General features: G+C 50.5%; 1 protein-coding gene across 10 annotated transcripts in view; it reads right to left on the bottom strand.

The window, feature by feature from the left end:
• The window catches only part of kiaa1109 (KIAA1109 ortholog), a 102,183-nt gene that overhangs the window by 54,368 nt on the left and 24,132 nt on the right, over positions 1-23,683 (bottom strand). For 7 of the 10 annotated variants that reach the window (XM_072707733.1, XM_072707739.1, XM_072707734.1 and 4 more), the window contains exons 16-35: positions 22,374-22,471; positions 21,581-21,762; positions 20,893-20,999; positions 19,707-19,906; positions 19,078-19,302; positions 17,560-17,697; positions 12,893-13,069; positions 12,501-12,629; positions 11,914-12,033; positions 9,158-9,438; positions 7,832-8,082; positions 4,901-5,165; positions 3,917-4,742; positions 3,757-3,827; positions 3,452-3,625; positions 3,111-3,231; positions 2,773-2,922; positions 2,428-2,555; positions 1,529-1,731; positions 1,149-1,346 (exon numbers count right to left, since the gene is read on the bottom strand). In XM_072707733.1, coding sequence (XP_072563834.1) covers positions 1,149-1,346; positions 1,529-1,731; positions 2,428-2,555; positions 2,773-2,922; positions 3,111-3,231; positions 3,452-3,625; positions 3,757-3,827; positions 3,917-4,742; positions 4,901-5,165; positions 7,832-8,082; positions 9,158-9,438; positions 11,914-12,033; positions 12,501-12,629; positions 12,893-13,069; positions 17,560-17,697; positions 19,078-19,302; positions 19,707-19,906; positions 20,893-20,999; positions 21,581-21,762; positions 22,374-22,471 — 4,044 coding nt within the window. The remainder of the gene's footprint in view (positions 1-1,148; positions 1,347-1,528; positions 1,732-2,427; positions 2,556-2,772; positions 2,923-3,110; positions 3,232-3,451; positions 3,626-3,756; positions 3,828-3,916; positions 4,743-4,900; positions 5,166-7,831; positions 8,083-9,157; positions 9,439-11,913; positions 12,034-12,500; positions 12,630-12,892; positions 13,070-17,559; positions 17,698-19,077; positions 19,303-19,706; positions 19,907-20,892; positions 21,000-21,580; positions 21,763-22,373; positions 22,472-23,683) is intronic. The other 3 variants (XM_072707738.1, XM_072707740.1, XM_072707732.1) reach the window with 1 other exon arrangement.

The following is a 23,683-nucleotide window of genomic DNA, read 5'->3' on the forward strand; positions in this document are numbered from 1 at the left end:
ATTTAGTGCCCTTCTCGGTGGTGAATGCCCCCTAATTAGTGCCCTTCTCGGTGGTGAATGCCCCCTAATTAGTGCCCTTCTCGGTGGTGAAGGCCCCTAATTAGTGCCCTTCTCGGTGGTGAATGCCCCTAATTAGTGCCCTTCTCTGTGGTGAATGCCCCCTAATTAGTGCCCTTCTCGGTGGTGAAGGCCCCCTAATTAGTGCCCTTCTCGGTGGTGAAGGCCCCCTAATTAGTGCCCTTCTCGGTGGTGAAGGCCCCCTAATTAGTGCCCTTCTCGGTGGTGAAGGCCCCCTAATTAGTGCCCTTCTCTGTGGTGAATGCCCCCTAATTAGTGCCCTTCTCGGTGGTGAAGGCCCCCTAATTAGTGCCCTTCTCTGTGGTGAATTCTCCCTAATTAGTGCCCTTCTCGGTGGTGAAGGCCCCTAATTAGTGCCCTTCTCGGTGGTGAAGGCGTCCCAATGGCTTTGGGCCCTGTAGATTTCTCCATCCTAAATTCTTCGCTGGCAGAATCTCAGCGTTAAAAAAGGAAACGCGTTCGAGGATGACTGACAGAACAGAATATTTCCTGGAAACAGTGTGACCTTGCTAAGGCTGCACATCGCTGTATGCCGCATGCAAATTTACATTTTATTTATTTTGCAAGACTGTTTTGTCCAAAGCAACAAATAATAATTTTTTGAGAAAGTAGGATCATGCAGTCCCTGGGGCAGTGGGGAGTTAAGGGCCTCGCATGGCAGCCAGGGGATTCGAAACAGCAACCTGCTGGTCACAGGCACAGTGTCCTAACCTGCTGAGCTGCACACCGTTCAACGATTTGCTGTAAACATCAGAGGTGGACATTTCAGTACCAGGAAGTAAAAATCCAGACCAACCAACCAGCTGAGGATTGTGACTTTATATACTCGGCTGATTGGTTGAAACAAAATCCTGGTCTGTATTTTTACTGTGCGGACCTGAAATGTCCACCTCTGGGAAACATGAGTTGACAACCTTCCTGTGCAGATAACTAAAGTGCAACAATGAAGATTTATGAACGGTAGATAGAGACATTGGTGGTGCCGCAGCAGTGGTGCATGAATCTAATGTTCAGGTTCTAGACATGTTGATTCTTACTACTGCTAAGGTTCTGGATATAACGTCTCTTACCCTTGATGGTGAGGTTCTCGATACCGCACTCAAACATGATCCAGCCCCACTTTTCTAGGGTGGTGCTGGAGCGGGTCGGGTCGGTGTTGCCCTGTGGGTCCGTCTCGTCCACGTAGGTCAGCTCGTCCAGCTCCTCCAAGCTGAAGAGCACCTTGGATTTCTCGAAGGGGATGGCCGTGATGGCGCAGGTGCCAATGTCTGATTAGATGACACGTTCAGAGTGAAAGGCCATAGAACCCATGAGGCACTGTCACTTTAAATGTGACCTCACTGAACAAGAAGATGATGTTACGTTTAGCTACATGCATAAAAATAGACCAATCGGGGATGGTCACACACAAACAAGCAGAGATGGATGGAGAGCGGCTGTTCGGTGTGACCTGGGGCGTCGAGGCCTCGCAGCTGCCCGTGGATTCGGTGCACGTTGAGCTTGGCGGCGATCTCCTTGCCCTTCTCCACACCAGCGTTGGAGCGCAGTGACCCGGAGGACTGTGGCTGCATCTTTGAGGCCGAGGAATACTTCTCGAACGTCACCGTGGGTCGTCCATGTTCAGTGCCGTTAGGCGTCTCCTCCACGATGCCCCTGGGAGATGGAGTCAAACAGTCAAGTTAAAGAACTGCATTCTGGGATGCGTAGCCCACGGAGCGCGCCCACACACGCACGCACACACACACACACACACACACACACAAACACACACTCATACACACACACACTCATACACACACACACGCACACACACACACACACACACACACACGCACGCACACACACACACACACACATACACAGGCTGTGCCCAAATTCAGGAGCTGTACCCTCTCAGGCTGTATTCAAAGACTGAACGCATCACACGAGGGATCCTTTGCAGTCCAACATATCCCAAGATTCATTGCGCAGAGGTAAAGTGGGTGTGTCCTGGCCAGGCGACAGGAACGGTCCTTCGTGACTCAACGGTAAGGATGGGACTGTCCTATTTGACCACGTTTGGAGTGACACACTAAGGGCAACTGGGAGAGCACAATGTACCCCAATGATGCCCACCTGCTCAATAATGCCCACCTGTTCAATGATGCCCACCTGCTCAATAATGACCACCTCTTCAATAATGACCACCTGCTAAATAATGCCCACCTGTTCCATAATGCCCACCTGCTCAATAATGACCACCTCTTCAATAATGCCCACCTCTTCAATAATGACCACCTCTTCAATAATGACCACCTGCTAAATAATGCCCACCTGTTCCATAATGCCCACCTGCTCAATAATGCCCACCTGTTCATGCGCAGCTGCATGGCGACACGGTCAAAGCACAGGGCTACCAGGGACACGTGTGTCAGGCTCTTGGTGCAGCTGGATAGTGAGGCCTCCTCCACAGAGGCCTGGAGCAGACAAAGGTTCACCTGGGGAGGAAGGGGACGGATCACAGGACGTCACAAAATGGTACCATGCTCGAAGAACCAATCAGTGCACAGGTGAATACTTTGATATACAACAGATCCAGGGAGATCTAAACCTTGCTCATATGATGTATTGCTAGAAGAACACTGATTCCCTCGATTCTGCTTGAAGTATACAGCCACCTTTAGGTACCAATCAAGGACCAGAGCTGGGAAATACCTTGGGGATGGACACATTAGCCTGCAGACCCTTGATCTTCACGTTGTCTTGCTTGGCTGACAGGTCTGTCTGGCCAGGAGGAGATGTCAAAGAGCCCAGGGTGGTGCCCTCCGTCTTGGCTGACTTGTGTTCATGCTTCCCAGAACTCTGCTAAGAGCAAAAACTTCTTGCCAAAGCTTCTTTAAACCAAGAAGCATTGGAAGCACCTAGAACACCATTAGTGGTGCTACTATCCCATACTTTGGAAGGAAAGTGACCAATCACAATCAAAGCAAGAAACCCATGTGACAGGTTGTTGCTCATATAGAATTTCGGAGAATGGATGAAGAAACACTTACAGAGTCTAACACTGTGGACTTGCTGATTTGATAGGCCTCGTTCAGCACCCGGCCGTGAAGGTCATCCAGGATTGCGGCTGGGTGACGGATGCTCACGAAGTGGACCATCGCCTCGATGTAGCTGAAGGAGACAGACGCAGGTCAGATCAGCATAGCTGGGCAGCTTTAAGAAATACACTCAGGCCTGTTGTGGTTTATGTGTGACAGCTTTAAAAATGGGAGTTGTGTTGGATGCTTAATTACTCAATAAATTGTAGCTGATTAGTAACACTTGTTAAGACACTGGCTGAGATATCCCATGATTCCATCACCAGGTATGATGGAACGCTATGAACTCTTACCGGTCCAGAGCTTCTGCCACTAACGGGGTAAGCACCACGTCGACAGCTCCCTTCACCTCCACGATGGCAGTGGTCCGGGTCTGGGTCAGCGGCTGGTCCAGGCTCCAGTCGTCTGTGGTGGTGTCCTCATCTGTGGTCTCCGTACACTTTTTCTCCAGGGGCGTGTACGGTGTGCTGCCAAACATCAGGAAGCACAAGACGTGAGCGTACAAGTCCACGTTACTCTGTAGGTGCAGTCTCGGTCCACCTGCCACCAGCCAAGCTTTCTGCGCCGAAACGATGCCCAGTCAGAAACTGAAACATACCTATTTGAGCCTCCCATTAGCTGGACACCTCTGTCCAGCAGGGAACTGGCGGAGAGGCCTGGTCTGAGAACCTACAGAATGAAATAGGACAGCTGTAAAATAATGTGAAAACTGATAAGGTATCAGATGCAAATGTAAAGTTCATGAAAACCAGATGGACCTTAAACACTGGAATGGAGAGCTGGTCAAAAGAAGCAGAGCTCTCCTCGCTGGTGGGCGTGTCCAAGTCGAGTGGGCGGTGCAGAGAGGACTTTGACGTCCTCTTATTGGTGGGCTGCTTGACCGACCAGTTGGAAACCTGATAGTGGGCCAGGTAGCTCTGGTAGCAAGCCATGACGTGAGGCTTGGACGTGACCAGGCCTGGCTCAGGGGTCTTCTCCACTTCTACGTTACCCTCTTCCTCGATGCCCAAGGCAGAGACGAAGGACGCTTGGGAGGCGAGACTGGGGATGGGCAGGGGGCGGGGCTCCATGATCATTTCGCCATTGAGCATGTAGGCAAGGGGTCCTTCCACGCTGTGGTAGATAGAGCTGCGACTGTAGCCGATCTGCTGCCTCCTCTTCCTCTTCCTCCCCGGGTAGGTGCCGGGGCCCTCGTCGCTGCTGATGGGCTCGAACTCCTCAGCAGCGGAGAAGTAAGCCTCGCTGTCAGCCACGGACATGCTGGAGTCCATGGAGCGATACTGGTGGAAGGTGCTGGAGTCGGCCGACGGCGTGAATGGAAAGGAGCCGTAGCTGCGACGTTGCCGCGGCGAGTCCAGCACGTTCTCGTCGCTGCGGGAGACGTCGCCGCTGAACTGCACGCCGGTGGGCGCTGGCAGCCGGTCCGCGAACACTGCCGCCGACAGACTCTTAGTGCTGCCCAGGCGGGCCGAGTGGACGGAGGACTGGCGCTTCAGCGGTGAGCGGAGGGGCGAGCGCAGCGGCGCCCACTCCTGGCCACCGTTGGGAGAGACCGGTGTACTCTCAGAAGGATCTCCAGCAACTCTACAGGAGGTCGAGATACAGGGGCAGAGAAGACATTTGTAAGACAATTCATTCATTTTAAGTACTTCTGAGGCACTAATTACATAAATACAAATTACTAATTCCCATTTTATCCCCAAGATAAGGGAGAGAGAAATTAGCCAGAGCATGACACTCACTCCCCATTGACGGCACCGGCCTCACTGTTGGGTCTGACAGGGGGAGGGTATGGCGGTGGGGGCCGGTCCTCAGGGCCCGGGGAGGGGCTATCCCTCTCGGCGGCCAGTAGGGGCAGCGCAGCACTGGAGGAGCTGTTGTCCTCGGAGGATGAGGCAGAGCTGTGGGAATTCCGGGGGACCTGGAGGCTGAGGTGCTGGACCTTATGCTCGTGCTCCAAAGCTGGTGAGGGGCCCTCCCTCCTCGCCCCGCTGCACCTTCCCGAAGCTGCTCAAGCCGACGAGACAGAACATGGCCGCTTATTAACCTACAAGCCCGACAAGTACAACATGGTGTCCTCTAACCCATGCCGGCGAATCGTTTAACCCCAGGGAAGACGCTCAGGCACGGTCCTGCAACCAATCATCTCTGAATGACTCCTGCCTGAGAGTTAATTAATGCACAAGACAGTCTGATTGAAGACGGATCTAAAGGCACAGGACGAAACAAAGTCCATCCATCTTTCAAAGGCATACGCAGTAGAATTCCACCAGGGGGCAGTATAGTATATTAGCTAAGGGGGCCTGTGGATCACCCTTAATGGTAGAGTGATATGTCAACAGCACAGTGAAAAATGTATTTTTCCTTTATACTTTATACTGTGGATAAACAAGGTAGGAAGGTGTGGGGGTCTTTTTTGCTGATTAAAGTTCGACACTTATTTTGGTAAATATAGTTTTTTATTTCAGTTCAATAATTACTTTCATTTATTTGTCTGTTTTCGTTTCAGTTTTAGTTTACGATAACAACATTTGTTCCAACAAGCCCAATGTGCAGGTACACACATTGGCACCATCAATCCACGCAGAACAGATTGTAGCCAAAACATTTTCTCAAACACTTATTCAATGGTGATTCTAAGGTAGCAGGCAGACAACTATATGGCTTTAATGATGAGTGTATTTAGCAGCTACACGATATTGAAAAGCAAACTAATGGTACTTTGATGAACATGAATAGACTACACAGTGGCTTTGCCTACTCTGGCGGTCCATCACCCAGCATAGCGCCTCTATGTGGCCTCTTCAGGTACTCCTGCACAGTGCTAGTGCCACTACGATATGCCATTGAGACTTTGCACAGTGTAAAACCACCATTTTGTTTAGTGATAATATGAACGATTCTCATAATTACGCAGTGATATTAAAGGAAAACAATTGTTAAAATAGAGTATTATAAGATATTACTGAAACATTGCAGGAATCATGAGGCTAGTATACTTTACTGCCTCCTGGTGGAATTATGCGATGCGTCGATTTCAAATACTGATGACACATTTTCGGCATCGACTACATCAATTAATCATGACAGCCCTAGTGACAGTTACACAGAACAATTTAGGGGGGCAGTGAGGGGGGGGGGGGTTGCTAATTCTTTGTCCCAGGCCCAGCCCTGGACAGATATGTGTGCATACATACACACAACCATGACAGCCATGCTGACAGAAGACACCATAAACAATGAGATATCCCAAACAGTCGCCCTTCCAAGAGCAAGAGAGATAAGCACTTGGTTCCCATTAGCCAATGTAATGAGCTTTGTCCTCATTGACATTCATTATTCGTAGCCTGCATGGTGAGCTCACACAGAGCACACGGGGTGGGGGGGGCTGAGCACCACGTGAAAACTTCACACCGCAAATGAGCTAAATCTCATTAATGAAATTTCATCCTGGCTCAGCGCCAGCTGAAGCTGTTCTGGTCACTGCTGCTGTTTGGTGTTTTAGGGTTTTATTCTGCTAACTCTGGGTCATCCTTTGTGGGACGGGCTTGTTTTTTTTTTTTTTTACATTTTATCTAGCAGATGATTTTATCCAAAGCAATGGACACTTACTGAGGAAGCAGGGATGGCTGGTCCCTGGAGCAATTAAGGGGCTAATGGTCTGGCTCAAGGCCCCAATGGTGAAACCGCTCTGCTGACCCGGGGATTCAAACTGGCGACCTTCCGATCAGAGGAGCAGCTTTCTAACCCATCGAGCCACTTGCCCCAATGACATGGAAAAACATCTGCACCCTCCACTCCTCACATACACCACCCCGTACATCCAGTCCATCCAGGACAGACCCCCAGCTTAATAATCACTGTCCCAGACAGCAGCTACATATCACTGTTGCTGGAATACACATCATCCCCTCTGATCAAAATGGAATCAGAGCCTCAGGCTGAGCAGATTATCCTGCATGTAACCAGTTCCCACACAGTTTAGCTGATGTAGGGTCATGGCTGGGTGATCAGATTACGCTACAGCAAAATATGTCCTCAGCTACCTGATTATTTTATCTTTTTAATTAATTAATTGTTGAGATGGTAATCACAGAAAAGAAGCCAGCAGTGCACGAAGGAGCAGCTGATTAAACTCTGGATCTCTGCTACAGTGAATAAAGGACTTTTCACCCACATGCAAGCAAAAACTGAAATTACCCAAGTAGTTCAGAAAAGAATGAGCCCGACTGCCATCAATTCCTCTTTGGTCATACATAAATAAAACCCCAGAAGGCACGCAGAAAGATAGCGGCCCCTAGGGGGCCGTGCGGATGGAGGGCCCGCAGAAAGAGAGCGGCCACTAGGGGGCCGTGCGGACGGAGGGCCCGCAGAAAGAGAGCGGCCACTAGGGGGCCGTGCGGATGGAGGGCCCGCAGAAAGAGAGCGGCCACTAGGGGGCCGTGCGGATGGAGGGCCCGCAGAAAGAGAGCGGCCACTAGGGGGCCGTGCGGATGGAGGGCCCGCAGAAAGAGAGCGGCCACTAGGGGGCCGTGCGGACGGAGGGCCCGCAGAAGGCACGCAGAAAGAGAGCGGCCCCTAGGGGGCCGTGCGGACGGAGGGCCCGCAGAAGGCACGCAGAAAGAGAGCGGCCCCTAGGGGGCCGTGCGGATGGAGGGCCCGCGATGGCGCACCGTCGACGAGCTTGGGCGTCTCCTTGGTGACGATCCACTCGCCGGGCTGCAGCAGCGACTGGCCGTAGCACATGTCCGTCTCGGCGCTGGAGCTGGAGAAGGCTGAGCTGCTCGAGGGCGTCATGTCCTCCAGGCGGAAGAAGTCCAGACCCACGGCGGTGCCCCCGAAGAAGCGGCAGCCGCCCAGGCAGCCGCAGCGGTTACGACTGCGCTTGCTCCTCAGGACGTCCTCGGGCCACAGGAACCATAGCCTGGGGGGGGAGAGGTCAGCCCTACTGTCAGCCCATGTGTCTATCTGATGCATCGCCATGGTTACAGTTACTTAGTTACAAGCAAACCCACCTGTACACCATATATTCACCAGGTTAATTCAGTGGTAACCATGTGCTGTAAAGGCCTTCGGCAGTCAAAGAGAATGTTAAAGGCTTTTTATCTGGGTAATAAGTGTGTATGTATTCAGAAAAAAATACCCCATTCAGGATTAGAGCATATGTAAATTAGGAGTAGCAATAAAATCTAACAAGAATTTCTTCTGTTCTCCAAAAACTTCCTGAAATGTTACTGGATGAACACGGCTTCAGCCCCCAAACCTCCTCAAGGGCACCTCAGCCGTTCCACGTATCTGTTACATTTCACTATCAGCTCAGTCATTTAGCTTGATTAGTTAAAAAAACTCGATGAGGTATCGATTAGCCGTACGAAGTGGGCAGTGGCCAATTTTTATCATTCCAGTTCAGTATATAGGTCTAAATTAACGCTATGACCAAGTACACAGTGCCCTCTGCAATTTCTGCCAATCAATGCCTATCGCACAAATCTGATTGGATGTGCCAGTGAATTTTAAATTAAGCATCTGTGGTTTGGCTTCTTCGATTGGTTGAGCATTCACTAATTTTGCGCTACGCATCTGCAGACCCAAGAGCCAATTATATAAGTTGATTCTAGGACTGGGGCTGAGAGATCTGATCATGGATCAGCATAGGAGCTCCCTGGTTTTAAAATGCTTACATTTCCAACTCTGCATCATGACCCTTTCAAACCCTTGCCATGACCCAAATTTGAGTCGCGACCCACTGGTTGCTGTAGATGATTACCCATCCCACTAGCACTAGACCAAATTATTGGTCATTGAGATTTGTATGCAAACCTGATAACATGTCCCAGGAGACCTACAACCATGAACTTCTCAGCTGCAACAAAAGGCCTCAAACAACCAGTAACCCTCTGACCCCTTTTTGAACAAAGATAACTTGTGGCCTATGATGACATCTCATACTGGGCATGCTCCGTGACCTCTGGCCCCCGAAAATGTCCTGCGTGGCCCACCTCTTGGTGCGGCCGTCATGCAGCTCCAGGAACTGCCTCTGTGCCTCGTGTTTGGCCGGGTGGTCGGCGGCCAGGGCAATGTCGGCCGTCAGGAGAGCGAAGGTCACTGAGCCGGCCTCCAGCCAGAGGGGGCGCCGCAGCTGGGGAGGCTGCAGGCTGAGCCTGGCGCCGTCCTGCTGCTCGATGTACTGCCGCAGCTGCACATCCTGCACCACTGCACTCACGCCCTCGCCCACTGCCTGGTTGTGCAGGTTGCAGTTGGCCAGACGGATGCCGTTTGTCTAAAGAACACAAAGATACAGAGGCAGCAGAGAGAGCGAGAGAGAGAGAGAGAACAAACACACATACAGGCAATTAAAAAGGTATGTAACCACTGGGACTGTGCCCAAAATATCACACCAAAGCATTTATTATACACTAAGGAGTCCTACAATAATCAACTTCTAACAAACCTTGAAAAACATGAACTTATAACAAGCAAACTTTTGATAATTCTGCTTTCTCTTCTGAAGGCGCATTAAGATTTTTTCTAAATGGCATCTGGCGATTTACTGTGGCAGAGAATTATTGCCTTTGGGGGATATTTCTGTAAAATGCTTCAAGTTAGCAGTAAAAAGCAAATAAATGGATACAGACACATGCAGAGCAAGATGCAGAGTTTGCAGACACTCCACACCTTGGAGGCGTGACGCCCACATCAGACAGCATGCAGTCCCACACAACTCAATAACACGGCTGGCAGAACGCCAGGGAAGATAAGAGTGCGACACCTTCCTCAAATCAATTATGGATTCCAACCCTTTGGCACTGGGACAAGAACAGAGCATTAAAGAAGCTTTCACTAATCACTTACACTCATCACTTATACTAAGCTTACACTAATCACTTACACTAAGCTTACACTAATCACTTACACTAATCACTACGTGTGGCCCACTGCTTCCATCAGTTAAGGAAATATATTTAAAGGCAGATGGAACACATATTTAAAATTTGCAAACACTCAGAGAAAGTTAGTTAGTCAGGTAGCCACTCAGCTAACCATTATCTGGCTGCAAATACCATTCTGAGGGATAGCCGACATGGATTTAGGAGAGGTAGGTCCTGTTTAACGAATTTACTTGAGTTCTTTGAGGAAGCTACAAGTGAAATTGATCACAAAAAGGCCTATGATGTGATCTACTTAGATTTCCAGAAGGCCTTTGATGTTGTCCCCCACAAACGGCTCTTGCTTAAGCTCAAAGCTGCAGGGATTTTAGGAACTGTGGCAGCTTGGATCAAAAACTGGTTAACTGACAGGAAGCAGCGAGTTGTTATTAGAGGCACAATGTCACAGTGGGCCTGCGTTCATAGTGGGGGTACCACAGGGCTCAATTTTAGGACCACTATTGCTCCTAATTTACAAAAATGATATAGACACCAATACATACAGTAAACTGGTTAAATTTGCAGATGACACCAAGGTGGGTGGTGTAGCAGATACTGATCTAGCAGCAGAGAGGCTACAACGGGATCTGGATTTAATTAGCGACTGGGCTGATATCTGGCAGATGAAATTTAACATAGATAAATGTAAGGTAATCCATGAAGGGAGCAGAAATATAAAGTACAGATATTTTATGGTTTCCATTGAAATAAAGGTAGCTGATTAAGAGAAAGATCTCGGTGTGTATGTTGATGCTTCCATGTTCCACTCTCGCCAGTGTGCGGAAGCAATAAAAAAGGCCAATAGGATGTTGGGTTATATCTCTAGGTGTGTGGAGTTTAAGTCAAGGGAGGTGATGTTACATTTATATAATTCCTTGGTAAGACCCCACCTAGAATATTGTGTGCAGGTTTGGTCACCATACTTTAAGAAGGACATTGCTGCCTTAGAAAAGGTACAACAGAGGGCTACAAGAATGATTCCTGGTCTTAGAGGAATGTCTTATGAGGAGAGGTTAGCTGAGCTGAATCTGTTAAGCCTCGAGCAGAGGAGACTAAGGGGGACATGATCCAGGTCTATAAGATTCTAACAGGTCTGGATGCTGTTCGGCCAAATGGCTATTTCAATATTAGATTAAATACTAGAACTCGTGGCCATAAGTGAAAATTAGCGGGAGAACATTTTAAAATTAATTTGGGGAAGCAATTCTTTACACAGCATGTAGTAAGAGTATGGAATAGTCTTCCTGCTAGTGTAGTGGAAGCTAAAACCCTGGGTTCATTTAAATCAGATTTAGATAAGATTTTAACAACTCTGAGCTATTAGTTAAGTTCTCCCCAAACGAGCTTGATGGGCCAAATGGCCTCCTCTCGTTTGTAAATTTCTTATGTTCTTATACTGTAACACTACCCACCCTGACACTAGCTAATTGTAACCCTACCTGCCTTGATACTGCTTAATCTTAGCCCTACCCACTGTAATACAGGCTAACCATAACCCTCCCCACCATAACACTGGCTAACCCTAAATCTATCCCTAGCCATCTTTATGCCAGTTAACCCTAACCCTACCCACCTTGATATTGGATAACCCTAACCTAACCCTACCCACCTTGATACTGGCTAACCCTAACCCCAACCCTAACCCTAACCCTACCCACCTTGATACTGGCTAACCCTAACCCCAACCCTAACCCTACCCACCTTGAAACTGGCCAACCCTAACCCTAACCCTAACCCTACCCACCTTGAAACTGGCCAACCCTAACCCTAACCCTAACCCTACCCACCTTGAAACTGGCTAACCCTAACCCTAACCTAACCATACCCACCTTGATACTGGCTGCGCAGCCGTGCTCCACAAGGAACAGGTCAGTGCTGTCCACCGCCAGCCGGGTCATGGTGTACTTCAGCTCCTCCGAGGTACGGCAGGGTCCAGGCAGCGAGGCCAGCTGTTGGCCAGAGAGCAGGCTTCAGAATCCCCAAGACTACCCTATCCCTGCCCCCACTTCCATCCTACATCTCATGGCTCTCACTCGCACTTACAACAATCAGATCATCTAGCCTACATGTGGCTTCAAAGGTTTCCCAACTCTACAAGCTGAGAAAGTGGCCTCAGTGATCAAGCAAATAACATGACTGATATATTTTTGTGACGATTTCAGTCTGTGTGTCATGGAAGCCATGGAGCTGTAACACGATTTTAGACTGAACAGACCATAACTCACAGCGCTAAACTAAGTTAGCTTGAAGTTAACCTTTGAAAGTTAGCCTTTCATACCTACAATGAATAAAACATTAAACTGACAACACAATACGTTCCTGGGTCTTTGAAGTCTCAGGCGCCGAAGACGGTTCTTTGAATCACATACAAGCAAACAGCAAACACACAAAAGGCCATGCAAACAGGTGGCATTACCTTGGCATCGCAGGTGCGCTGGTCCACCCCATGCTGGCACATCAGCGAGGGCTTGGGCCTCTCCAGCTGGAACTCACGGGACACCGCGTGGAACAGAAAGGGCCCAGCCCACTCTGCCAGGTTGGCCAACTGTATGTGGGGGGGTGGTATCTATCATCAGAAACATGCTACAGCGAGATCTAGATGCTCCTACCCCCAATCAACAATCAACCACTCAATAATAAAAAACCAACAAGAACAACATGGTCAGTCACATGGGTAGGGTTAGTCTCATGGGCATGGTCAGTCACATAGGTAGGGTTAGTCATATGGGCATAGTCACATAGGTAGGGTTAGTCATATGGGCATAGTCACATGGGTAGGGTTAGTCTCATGGGTAGGATCAGCCCCACCTGAGGCACGGTGACCTTGCCGGTGAGAGCTCCTGCCTGCAGGTCGATGAGCCAGGCATATTCCAGTGTGTCGCTGTCCATGGGGAGGCCCTCAGCTGAGAACATGGCGTGAGCTCGCATCTGCAGTCCCGCCAGGCGCAGGTGTCCCTCGCGGAGAAGCCCGTCAACCGCCGGGCGCTGTGGGGGAATGGACACTGATTACACCATAAAAGGTGCAGGGATCCAAGGGAGGGACCTGCTGGGTCAAGTGACCCCCCCCCCCCCACCCACACCCACACACACACACACACGCTGCACGGGGCCAGCAGGCAGACTGCCAGCAAGCCGGAGATGGATTTGATCACGCCGCCATTATCGCACGGCACGCCACGGGACACCAGCTCGTTTAGCAGATGGCGTCTGCAGGGTTTGCATCATCAGAACAGACACCGGAAAGTTCAAGAACTTTCCAATGTTGAGTCAACATGTTCGGGAGTAGACAAACACTGCAAGTTTGGTTATGATTAATGCCTCAAATACCAACAAGGGGGGGGGGAAATCTGAAATTTTAATACCTACAAGCAATTTGAAGTAAACTATGGCAAATATGCAAATATATAAACAGCTCCATCCATCCATTTACCCTACACATCTAACATGGGGGGGTCAAAACAGCTCGCTGGTACCCCTACCAGGTAGGTGTCGCTGACAAATACGTGTATGGGAGAGAGCAGCAGCTGGAGCATGGTCTCCTTGGCACCCCTACCAGGTAGGTGTCGCTGACAAATACGTGTATGGGAGAGAGCAGCAGCTGGAGCATGGTCTCCTTGGCACCCCTACCAGGTAGGTGTCCCTGACAAATACGTGTATGCGAGAGAGCAGCAGCTGGAGCATGGTCTCCTTGGCACCCCTACCAGGTAGGTATCCCTGACAAATACGTGTATGGGAGAGAGCAGCAGCTGGAGCATGGTCTCCTTGGCACCTCTATCAGGTAGGTATCCCTGACAAATACGTGTATGGGAGAGAGCAGCAGCTGGAGCACGGTCTCCTTGGCACCCCTACCAGGTAGGTGTCGCTGACAAATACATGTATGGGAGAGAGCAGCAGCTGGAGCACGGTCTCCTTGGCACCCCTACCAGGTAGGTATCCCTGACAAATACGTGTATGGGAGAGAGCAGTAGCTGGAGCATGGTCACCTTGGCACCCCTACCAGGTAGGTATCCCTGACAAATACGTGTATGGGAGAGAGCAGCAGCTGGAGCATGGTCTCCTTGGCACCCCTACCAGGTAGGTGTCGCTGACAAATACATGTATGGGAGAGAGCAGCAGCTGGAGCATGGTCTCCTTCGCACCCCTACCAGGTAGGTATCCCTGACAAATACGTGTATGGGAGAGAGCAGCAGCTGGAGCATGGTCTCCTTGGCACCTCTATCAGGTAGGTATCCCTGACAAATACTTGTATGGGAGCGAGCAGCAGCTGGAGCATGGTCTCCTTGGCACCCCTACCAGGTAGGTTTCCCTGACAAATACGTGTATGGGAGAGAGCAGCAGCTGGAGCATGGTCTCCTTGGCACCCCTACCAGGTAGGTGTCGCTGACAAATACGTGTATGGGAGAGAGCAGCAGCTGGAGCACGGTCTCCTTGGCACCCCTACCAGGTAGGTATCCCTGACAAATACGTGTATGGGAGAGAGCAGCAGCTGGAGCATGGTCTCCTTGGCACCCCTACCAGGTAGGTATCCCTGACAAATACGTGTATGGGAGAGAGCAGCAGCTGGAGCACGGTCTCCTTGGCACCCCTACCAGGTAGGTATCCCTGACAAATACGTGTATGGGAGAGAGCAGCAGCTGGAGCACGGTCTCCTTGGCACCCCTACCAGGTAGGTATCCCTGACAAATACGTGTATGGGAGACAGCAGCAGCTGGAGCATGGTCTCCTTGGCACCCCTACCAGGTAGGTGTCGCTGACAAATACGTGTATGGGAGAGAGCAGCAGCTGGAGCATGGTCTCCTTGGCACCCCTACCAGGTAGGTGTCGCTGACAAATACGTGTATGGGAGAGAGCAGTAGCTGGAGCATGGTCTCCTTGGCACCCCTATCAGGTAGGTATCCCTGACAAATACTTGTATGGGAGAGAGCAGTAGCTGGAGCATGGTCTCCTTGGCACCCCTATCAGGTAGGTATCCCTGACAAATACGTGTATGGGAGAGAGCAGCAGCTGGAGCATGGTCTCCTTGGCACCCCTACCTGGTAGGTATCCCTGACAAATACGTGTATGGGAGAGAGCAGCAGCTGGAGCATGGTCTCCTTGGCACCCCTACCAGGTAGGTGTCGCTGACAAATACATGTATGGGAGAGAGCAGCAGCTGGAGCACGGTCTCCTTCGCACCCCTACCAGGTAGGTATCCCTGACAAATACGTGTATGGGAGAGAGCAGCAGCTGGAGCATGGTCTCCTTGGCACCTCTATCAGGTAGGTATCCCTGACAAATACTTGTATGGGAGCGAGCAGCAGCTGGAGCATGGTCTCCTTGGCACCCCTACCAGGTAGGTTTCCCTGACAAATACGTGTATGGGAGAGAGCAGCAGCTGGAGCATGGTCTCCTTGGCACCCCTACCAGGTAGGTATCCCTGACAAATACGTGTATGGGAGAGAGCAGCAGCTGGAGCACGGTCTCCTTGGCACCCCTACCAGGTAGGTATCCCTGACAAATACGTGTATGGGAGAGAGCAGCAGCTGGAGCACGGTCTCCTTGGCACCCCTACCAGGTAGGTATCCCTGACAAATACGTGTATGGGAGAGAGCAGCAGCTGGAGCACGGTCTCCTTGGCACCCCTACCAGGTAGGTATCCCTGACAAATACGTGTATGGGAGAGAGCAGCAGCTGGAGCACGGTCTCCTTGGCACCCCTACCAGGTAGGTATCCCTGACAAATACGTGTATGGGAGAGAGCAGCAGCTGGAGCACGGTCTCCTTGGCACCCCTACCAGGTAGGTATCCCTGACAAATACGTGTATGGGAGACAGCAGCAGCTGGAGCATGGTCTCCTTGGCACCCCTACCAGGTAGGTGTCGCTGACAAATACGTGTATGGGAGAGAGCAGCAGCTGGAGCACGGTCTCCTTGGCACCCCTACCAGGTAGGTATCCCTGACAAATACGTGTATGGGAGAGAGCAGCAGCTGGAGCATGGTCTCCTTGGCACCCCTACCAGGTAGGTATCCCTGACAAATACGTGTATGGGAGAGAGCAGCAGCTGGAGCACGGTCTCCTTGGCACCCCTACCAGGTAGGTATCCCTGACAAATACGTGTATGGGAGAGAGCAGCAGCTGGAGCACGGTCTCCTTGGCACCCCTACCAGGTAGGTATCCCTGACAAATACGTGTATGGGAGACAGCAGCAGCTGGAGCATGGTCTCCTTGGCACCCCTACCAGGTAGGTGTCGCTGACAAATACGTGTATGGGAGAGAGCAGCAGCTGGAGCATGGTCTCCTTGGCACCCCTACCAGGTAGGTGTCGCTGACAAATACGTGTATGGGAGAGAGCAGTAGCTGGAGCATGGTCTCCTTGGCACCCCTATCAGGTAGGTATCCCTGACAAATACTTGTATGGGAGAGAGCAGTAGCTGGAGCATGGTCTCCTTGGCACCCCTATCAGGTAGGTATCCCTGACAAATACGTGTATGGGAGAGAGCAGCAGCTGGAGCATGGTCTCCTTGGCACCCCTACCTGGTAGGTATCCCTGACAAATACGTGTATGGGAGAGAGCAGCAGCTGGAGCATGGTCTCCTTGGCACCCCTACCAGGTAGGTGTCGCTGACAAATACATGTATGGGAGAGAGCAGCAGCTGGAGCACGGTCTCCTTCGCACCCCTACCAGGTAGGTATCCCTGACAAATACGTGTATGGGAGAGAGCAGCAGCTGGAGCATGGTCTCCTTGGCACCTCTATCAGGTAGGTATCCCTGACAAATACTTGTATGGGAGCGAGCAGCAGCTGGAGCATGGTCTCCTTGGCACCCCTACCAGGTAGGTTTCCCTGACAAATACGTGTATGGGAGAGAGCAGCAGCTGGAGCATGGTCTCCTTGGCACCCCTACCAGGTAGGTGTCGCTGACAAATACGTGTATGGGAGAGAGCAGCAGCTGGAGCACGGTCTCCTTGGCACCCCTACCAGGTAGGTATCCCTGACAAATACGTGTATGGGAGAGAGCAGCAGCTGGAGCACGGTCTCCTTGGCACCCCTACCAGGTAGGTATCCCTGACAAATACGTGTATGGGAGAGAGCAGCAGCTGGAGCATGGTCTCCTTGGCACCCCTACCAGGTAGGTATCCCTGACAAATACGTGTATGGGAGAGAGCAGCAGCTGGAGCACGGTCTCCTTGGCACCCCTACCAGGTAGGTATCCCTGACAAATACGTGTATGGGAGAGAGCAGCAGCTGGAGCACGGTCTCCTTGGCACCCCTACCAGGTAGGTATCCCTGACAAATACGTGTATGGGAGAGAGCAGCAGCTGGAGCATGGTCTCCTTGGCACCCCTACCAGGTAGGTGTCGCTGACAAATACGTGTATGGGAGAGAGCAGCAGCTGGAGCATGGTCTCCTTGGCACCCCTACCAGGTAGGTGTCGCTGACAAATACGTGTATGGGAGAGAGCAGCAGCTGGAGCATGGTCTCCTTGGCACCCCTACCTGGTAGGTGTCGCTGACAAATACGTGTATGGGAGAGAGCAGCAGCTGGAGCATGGTCTCCTTGTAGGTCTTCTTCATCTCGAAGCAGAGCCTCTCGAGGAAGCCGGAGGGGCCGTCAGGTCCGTCAGTGCTGCAGTGCTGTTACAGAGCGCACATGCACGTGCACACATACACACACGCACACACAGACGGGCACACATACACACACACGCACACATACACACACATGCAAACACACACGTGTGCACACACAAACAGAAAAAGCAAAAAAAGCAAGGATTTTGAAATTGTGACAAGTGCAAAAAAAACTCAAGAAGTCACTTGAAATAAATTACTGCATATTTCAAAATGATTTATGTATTGTGATGCATTACACATTTTTCACTTCAACACTACACCAATATTTTCTTTTTACTATATTGTAGTCTATTTGCATCCTTATCCCCATTGCACATTGCACATACAGTATTGATTACTGCTTATTGAGTACTCATTTTTATATCGCACTGTTTTGTCTTGGACTACACTGCTGTCTGTCCTGTATTGCACTGTTTTTTGTTTTATTGTCCCAGAAAAAGAATTTCACCATGTTCCTCGGATATGCATATACATCAGACACACACAGCAGAATCGGATCATACTGAGCTGTCTGTACTAGGAGCAACCGGTCTGACTTCCCAGTGAAACGAGTGTGACCATGTGGGATCAGGACAGAGAGAGCACAGAAATGATCCTGTGCAGACGGCCGGTTCTTTGGCCTGTGTGCTGCGAATCAGCTGAAATGGTCACATGACCACCAAAGAGCCCTCATTTGAGAGAAACTCAAATGCGCTCAAAACCCGCAGTAGCCCCCCGCTCCGCTGCTGCTGTAGGGGTTACCATGGCAATGCAAGGTAGCTCACATGCCTGGTACTGTGAGCTCACAAATGACTGTGCATCTCTCCTGGGTCACGTGGCCATATTACTTCAAAGGCACTAAGACTCGAGGGCTCTAGGTGGTGGGAAACGATCCAGGATACGCTGATGATGATGATGATAATGCTGGTCAAAATTCAAATCACGCTTCTCACTGTGATAACCCTCAGCACCCAGGTCAGAATGGAGCAGTCGGTACCAGCAGGACATAAATCTCACCAGGACTTCAGGAAGCAAGACGCATCGAGCCAGAAAGGTTATTCATTATTAGCGGGAATAACTTCTGACATGTAGTGAATCTGATAACCCCACAATTTTTTTTCCCGATTCTGTGCATTTATTGTTTCAATCTATTCTGAAAATCTTTAATTCACTGAAGATAAATGATCCGCCACCCCAAAGATCAATAAACCCATTTTTTTGGGTTTTGTTTCTGGATGACTAGTAATTTTTCTCCAAACATGTTTATCGCATGAAAAAAGCAGGAGAAACAACCTACAGATTACTAAGTTACAGACACCTGCGTTAAATCTGCGGATCCAAGAATGAACTGATGGAGATGAATTCATCCTGAAGCGTGACGACACCCCCCCCCCCCCTCACCACGGGCAGCCGAGCGTGAACTTTGTACAGGTTGATGAGCACGGTGATGTCCCAGGGCCGCAGCGCCAGGGGGTGACCCGCCCGGCTGTCCGCGTCCCGCTGCCCGCTCTCGTCCATGCCCAGCGCCGTCCAGCCCGAGCTGGAGGAGGGCGAGTGGGACAGCACCGGGCTGGAGGCGGCCTCCTCGAAGTCCGTGTACATGTCATCCTCGCCGAAGTAGTTCTCCTGGGGGGGGGGTCACAAACACACTGTTAAACCGCTGGATGGAAAATTACTCATAATCAGAGGAGCGAGACGGCGTGACGGATGTGACCGGAGCGTAACCGTGGTGACCACAATGAGTCGAGCATCCTCGCTTGATATCAGGATTAGCCTCGAGCCACCGAAACCCCAAGTTTTCGTTTTCAGAGTAGAAAATTACCTCCCCGCCGGAGGTCCCCTCATCCGCTCAGCTGGTCAAGGCCAGCGTCTCAGAGCAGGTATGGCTGACATAGCTAGCTTCGAGTTGTCATTGAAACGTGACGTTCGATAACGCTGACAGCGCCCCCTAGAGGCACTTGTGAGTCACTCACTGCTCGCCCTAAAGGCTGCACTCCCTAACGCTGCATAGGATGACGAGTGCTGGGCACCTTGACGGAGACGAGGGCTTTGAGCAGGGGCCCGTAGAGGGTGACCTGCGAATCCGGGGACAGCTCCATCTCCACGTGCAGCCGGTCCGGCGGCAGCTCAGAGGGGTCGGCCGGGATCCTGCTCAGAGGGGGCGGGGCCACTGGCTCCGTCTTCTGAGAGGGCCGCAACACCGACAGCATGGACTCCTCCATTTCCGACACTGATCGCAGACACACAGGGAGACACACGCACAAGCAGTTAGAACCACATCATTAAAATAAGCAAAGCTGGAAAGTTCAGCTTCGGAAAGTACAAATCCGGACCAAGATTTTGTGTCAACCCACAAGTTGAGCATCAAGAGTCACAGTCACAGAGTACTCTGCCGGTTGGTTGGAACAAAATCTTGGTCTGGATTTGTACTTTCTGGACCTGGACCTAGCGCCTCTGCTAATAGGTGACGCTTAATGGAGACGCTCCACTTTAAATGCTCCGAAACCACTGGGAGGACGTCACCCAATAGAAAAGGAGCTATTTAAAACACAGGCACCTCCAAGACAGATCGTCTATATAAACGATACCCTAAAAGATGTCCCTCGGGTGTCATTTAAAACAGACACGTAGCACATCGACAGACTTTCTATCGTGGAAAAAGTCAGGGGAAGGTCCCCAGACAATTAGAGAATTTCGGGCATTTTAGGCTTTTCAGGGATTTTTTTAGGCATTTGCCACGCGAGCAGAAGTACAGAGAACGGGGCCCCCTAGGGGCCACACTGATGAACGACAGTTTAGAAGCTGAGATACGATTGAGGTCTTTGTGTCAGGAATAGCCATTCCCTGGCAGCTCTGCGGGGGCCTGAAAAGGGAATCAGAGAGCACCGGCACCAGGAGGCTGGATGAATAAGGAATCTGGCTGGGGCGAGGGGGGGGGCATCAGTCACCCATTTCTGCAACTTTTATAACAAATATAACAAAATTATAACAAAAAACTAGGACAATAATGCATGAGGTCAAAGTCAGGCATGACCATCATCATCAGCGTCACCTTCCTCACTAAGTATTACCCTCTGTAATCAGTTGCTCCCTCAGCAGTATTTGGGTTGATTTTAGCCGTCGCTATATTAATAAATTTGACCTTGACCCTGACCTTGACCTCCGTTTGCTGAAACTGGGCCTGCGCCTGGCGCACATTTGCACGCTCACACTCACACGACTGCTTGAGCTGCTCGTCGGCCTTCTGTGGGTAGATGGGGTGCCAGGTGTAGTCGATGATCAGCAGGAAATTGGGCACGGACCAGCAGTCCACCCAGCCAGCCCTGGACAAGGGGCACAGAGGTCGTTACCCAGGGTTTGAGGATACAATGCTGTCAGCGGCACAGAGCTGCCATCTCATTTAAATACATTCTCAGCAGCAAATCAGATTTAAACCGCTCTGCATTCTGGCCAAACTACAAATTCGGACCCAGCGCGATTCAATTTAGCTCCAGCCGATGACTTTCTACATTATTGAAATGCAACTTTAGACTGCAAAATGAATTTTTGCGCTGTACCATCTCAGACTGTAATTTATATAGCGCCATGATCTAGGGTGACCAGATAATCCAGGGAGGACACTGTAAACTACCATTTCAATTAAAAAACCTAGATTTCACTTTAGCACTGAGTTCTTGCTGTGTGCTGATTGGTCAGTCTCCAAAAATCATGCATGTGCCACTAACGTTAATGTGAAACAGCTGGATGAAATAAACCAGTCAAAGAGCAAGAAGAACTGAACTATTTAGCCAAGCATAGGAGCCTTTTGGTTTTAAAGTAGTTCGCAAAACCTGAAGTAGCTCAAAATGTCCCTCCTGACATGGATTATTTGCTCACCCTACCATGACGGGACTCTGAGACTCACTCAGCCTGGGTGATATTCCTCCAGCGCGGCTTCTCGGCCTTCGGCACCCCTGTCTGGCCCTCGCCAGCAGCGCAAGTTGCCGGGGCAGGCTTGCCAGCCTGATAGCCTTTGATCAGCGTAAGGAGTGGGTACCGGCTGGGGTGGCACTCAGGGAGAGCGAGGTGCAAGTCCGTGTCCTCGGCCTGGGGGGCAGACGGGGCAGGGAAAGCAGTTATAAACAGCTCGGCATAGTCGAAACAAGGGTCAGTGTGGGAACCGGGTTGCTTTTCCACTGAACTAGGTACTGTCCTTTTGGTGCCTCAAAAAAAACGATGCTGAATGACATCATCAACAAAGCGTGGTATTATGTACTGATTTCAAATGACACTTACTGCATAAAGCACAGACACTTACCGCGTTAAACAGAGATACTGCGTAAATGTGTTTTAGCTGTGTATGTGCTTTACATAATAAGCTTCAGTACTTTATCAGAGTTTATGCTTTATGTAGTAAGATACTGTACATTAGCAGTTGTGCTTTATGCAGTAAGTTACTGTGCTTTACATAGTGTCTGAGCTTTACACAGTGTTTGTGCTTCAGCAGTTTCTGTGCTTTACGCGTACACTCACTTCGCAGTGCCTGTGCTTTACACGTACACTCTCACTGCGTAGTGCCTGTGCTTTACGCGTACACTCTCACTGCGTAGTGCCTGTGCTTTACGCGTACACTCTCACTGCGTAGAGCCTGTGCTTTACGCGTAAACTCTCACTGCGTAGTGCCTGTGCTTTACACAGTGTATGAGCCTTTTGCTCACCCTCAGGGAGAAGCGTGTGTTACATGTGTTGGGCACGAACTCGGTGAAGGGAAGCGTGAAGTCGATGTTCAGAGTCTCCCCGCAGGCAGCCAGGTACACTGTGGGAGGGGAAGAGGGGTCAGGGGATGGGAGAACACTCCTACAGGGGGACATGGGACGCGAGCCACACACACACTCACACACACATGTAGGGTAAACATATCCTTATGGGGACCGCTCATTCATTTCAATGGGAAAAATGCTAACGCTAACTATTGAAACCTTAACCCCTACCCTGCCCTAACCATAACCATAAGTAACCAAACAAAATACATTTTGCATTTTTAGTTTTTTCATAGCAGTCACCGATTTTTATAAAATAGAGTTTTCCCTTATGGGGACCAGGAAACCGGTCCCCATAAGGGAAAAAAAATGGATATTTATCACGTTATGGGGACATTATGTCCCCATAAGGATAGGTAAACCCGCTCACACACACACACACACACACACACACTCACACTCACACACACACAGACACACACACACAGACAGACACACGTATACACACACACACACACACTCACTCACACACAGACACACACACACAGACAGATACACGTATACACACAAACACACACACACACTCACTCACACACACACAAACACACACACAGCTGTCCTGACACAGCCCGGCAGGCACCAAACCCATATGATCACAGCCCCCTCATCCCCTGATTGGTGCACAGATTTTCTTCCATTCTTCACTGTACTCTGGGTGGGCGGATCAAAAGCAAGGCTGCCTATGATCTTCAATCCCGCACACCCCCCTCACCCCCCCCCCCCCCCAGAATCAGCATCAGAGTGGACTGCGGCCGCTCTTTGAGGTCCTGTTTGACGATCCTCATCCCCCAACCTCATCTCAGCCTTTTTGTACCCAACGGTCTTTAGCCTTCCTGACCACCCCCCCCCCCCCCCATCAAACCACAGAAAAACAGCCGATTCTGGGTCAGGGTCTCAGACACAAACCCGTCACATTGCATTCACCAACACATCTGCTCCGACGTCCACTTTCAGTCACTGTGTGCCATCAAGATAATTGTATTTAGGTTTTAAACTACAATTATAATTGCATTACAAATTAACCAGACTTACAGTAATTAATTATACGGCAGAATGATTTACTGGAACAAGCCACATTAAGGACTCTGATCAAAGGTGCAACTGCAGAACCCTCCATATTCCGTGTATCACATCAGCACAACAGGCTGAGGTGGACCCAACAAACAGACGGCACCGCAGGGAATTGGATCTGAGAAGCCGGTTCTAGA

This window comes from Paramormyrops kingsleyae, chromosome 25 (assembly GCF_048594095.1).
Source record: "Paramormyrops kingsleyae isolate MSU_618 chromosome 25, PKINGS_0.4, whole genome shotgun sequence".
NCBI classification, from domain to species: Eukaryota; Metazoa; Chordata; class Actinopteri; order Osteoglossiformes; family Mormyridae; genus Paramormyrops; species Paramormyrops kingsleyae.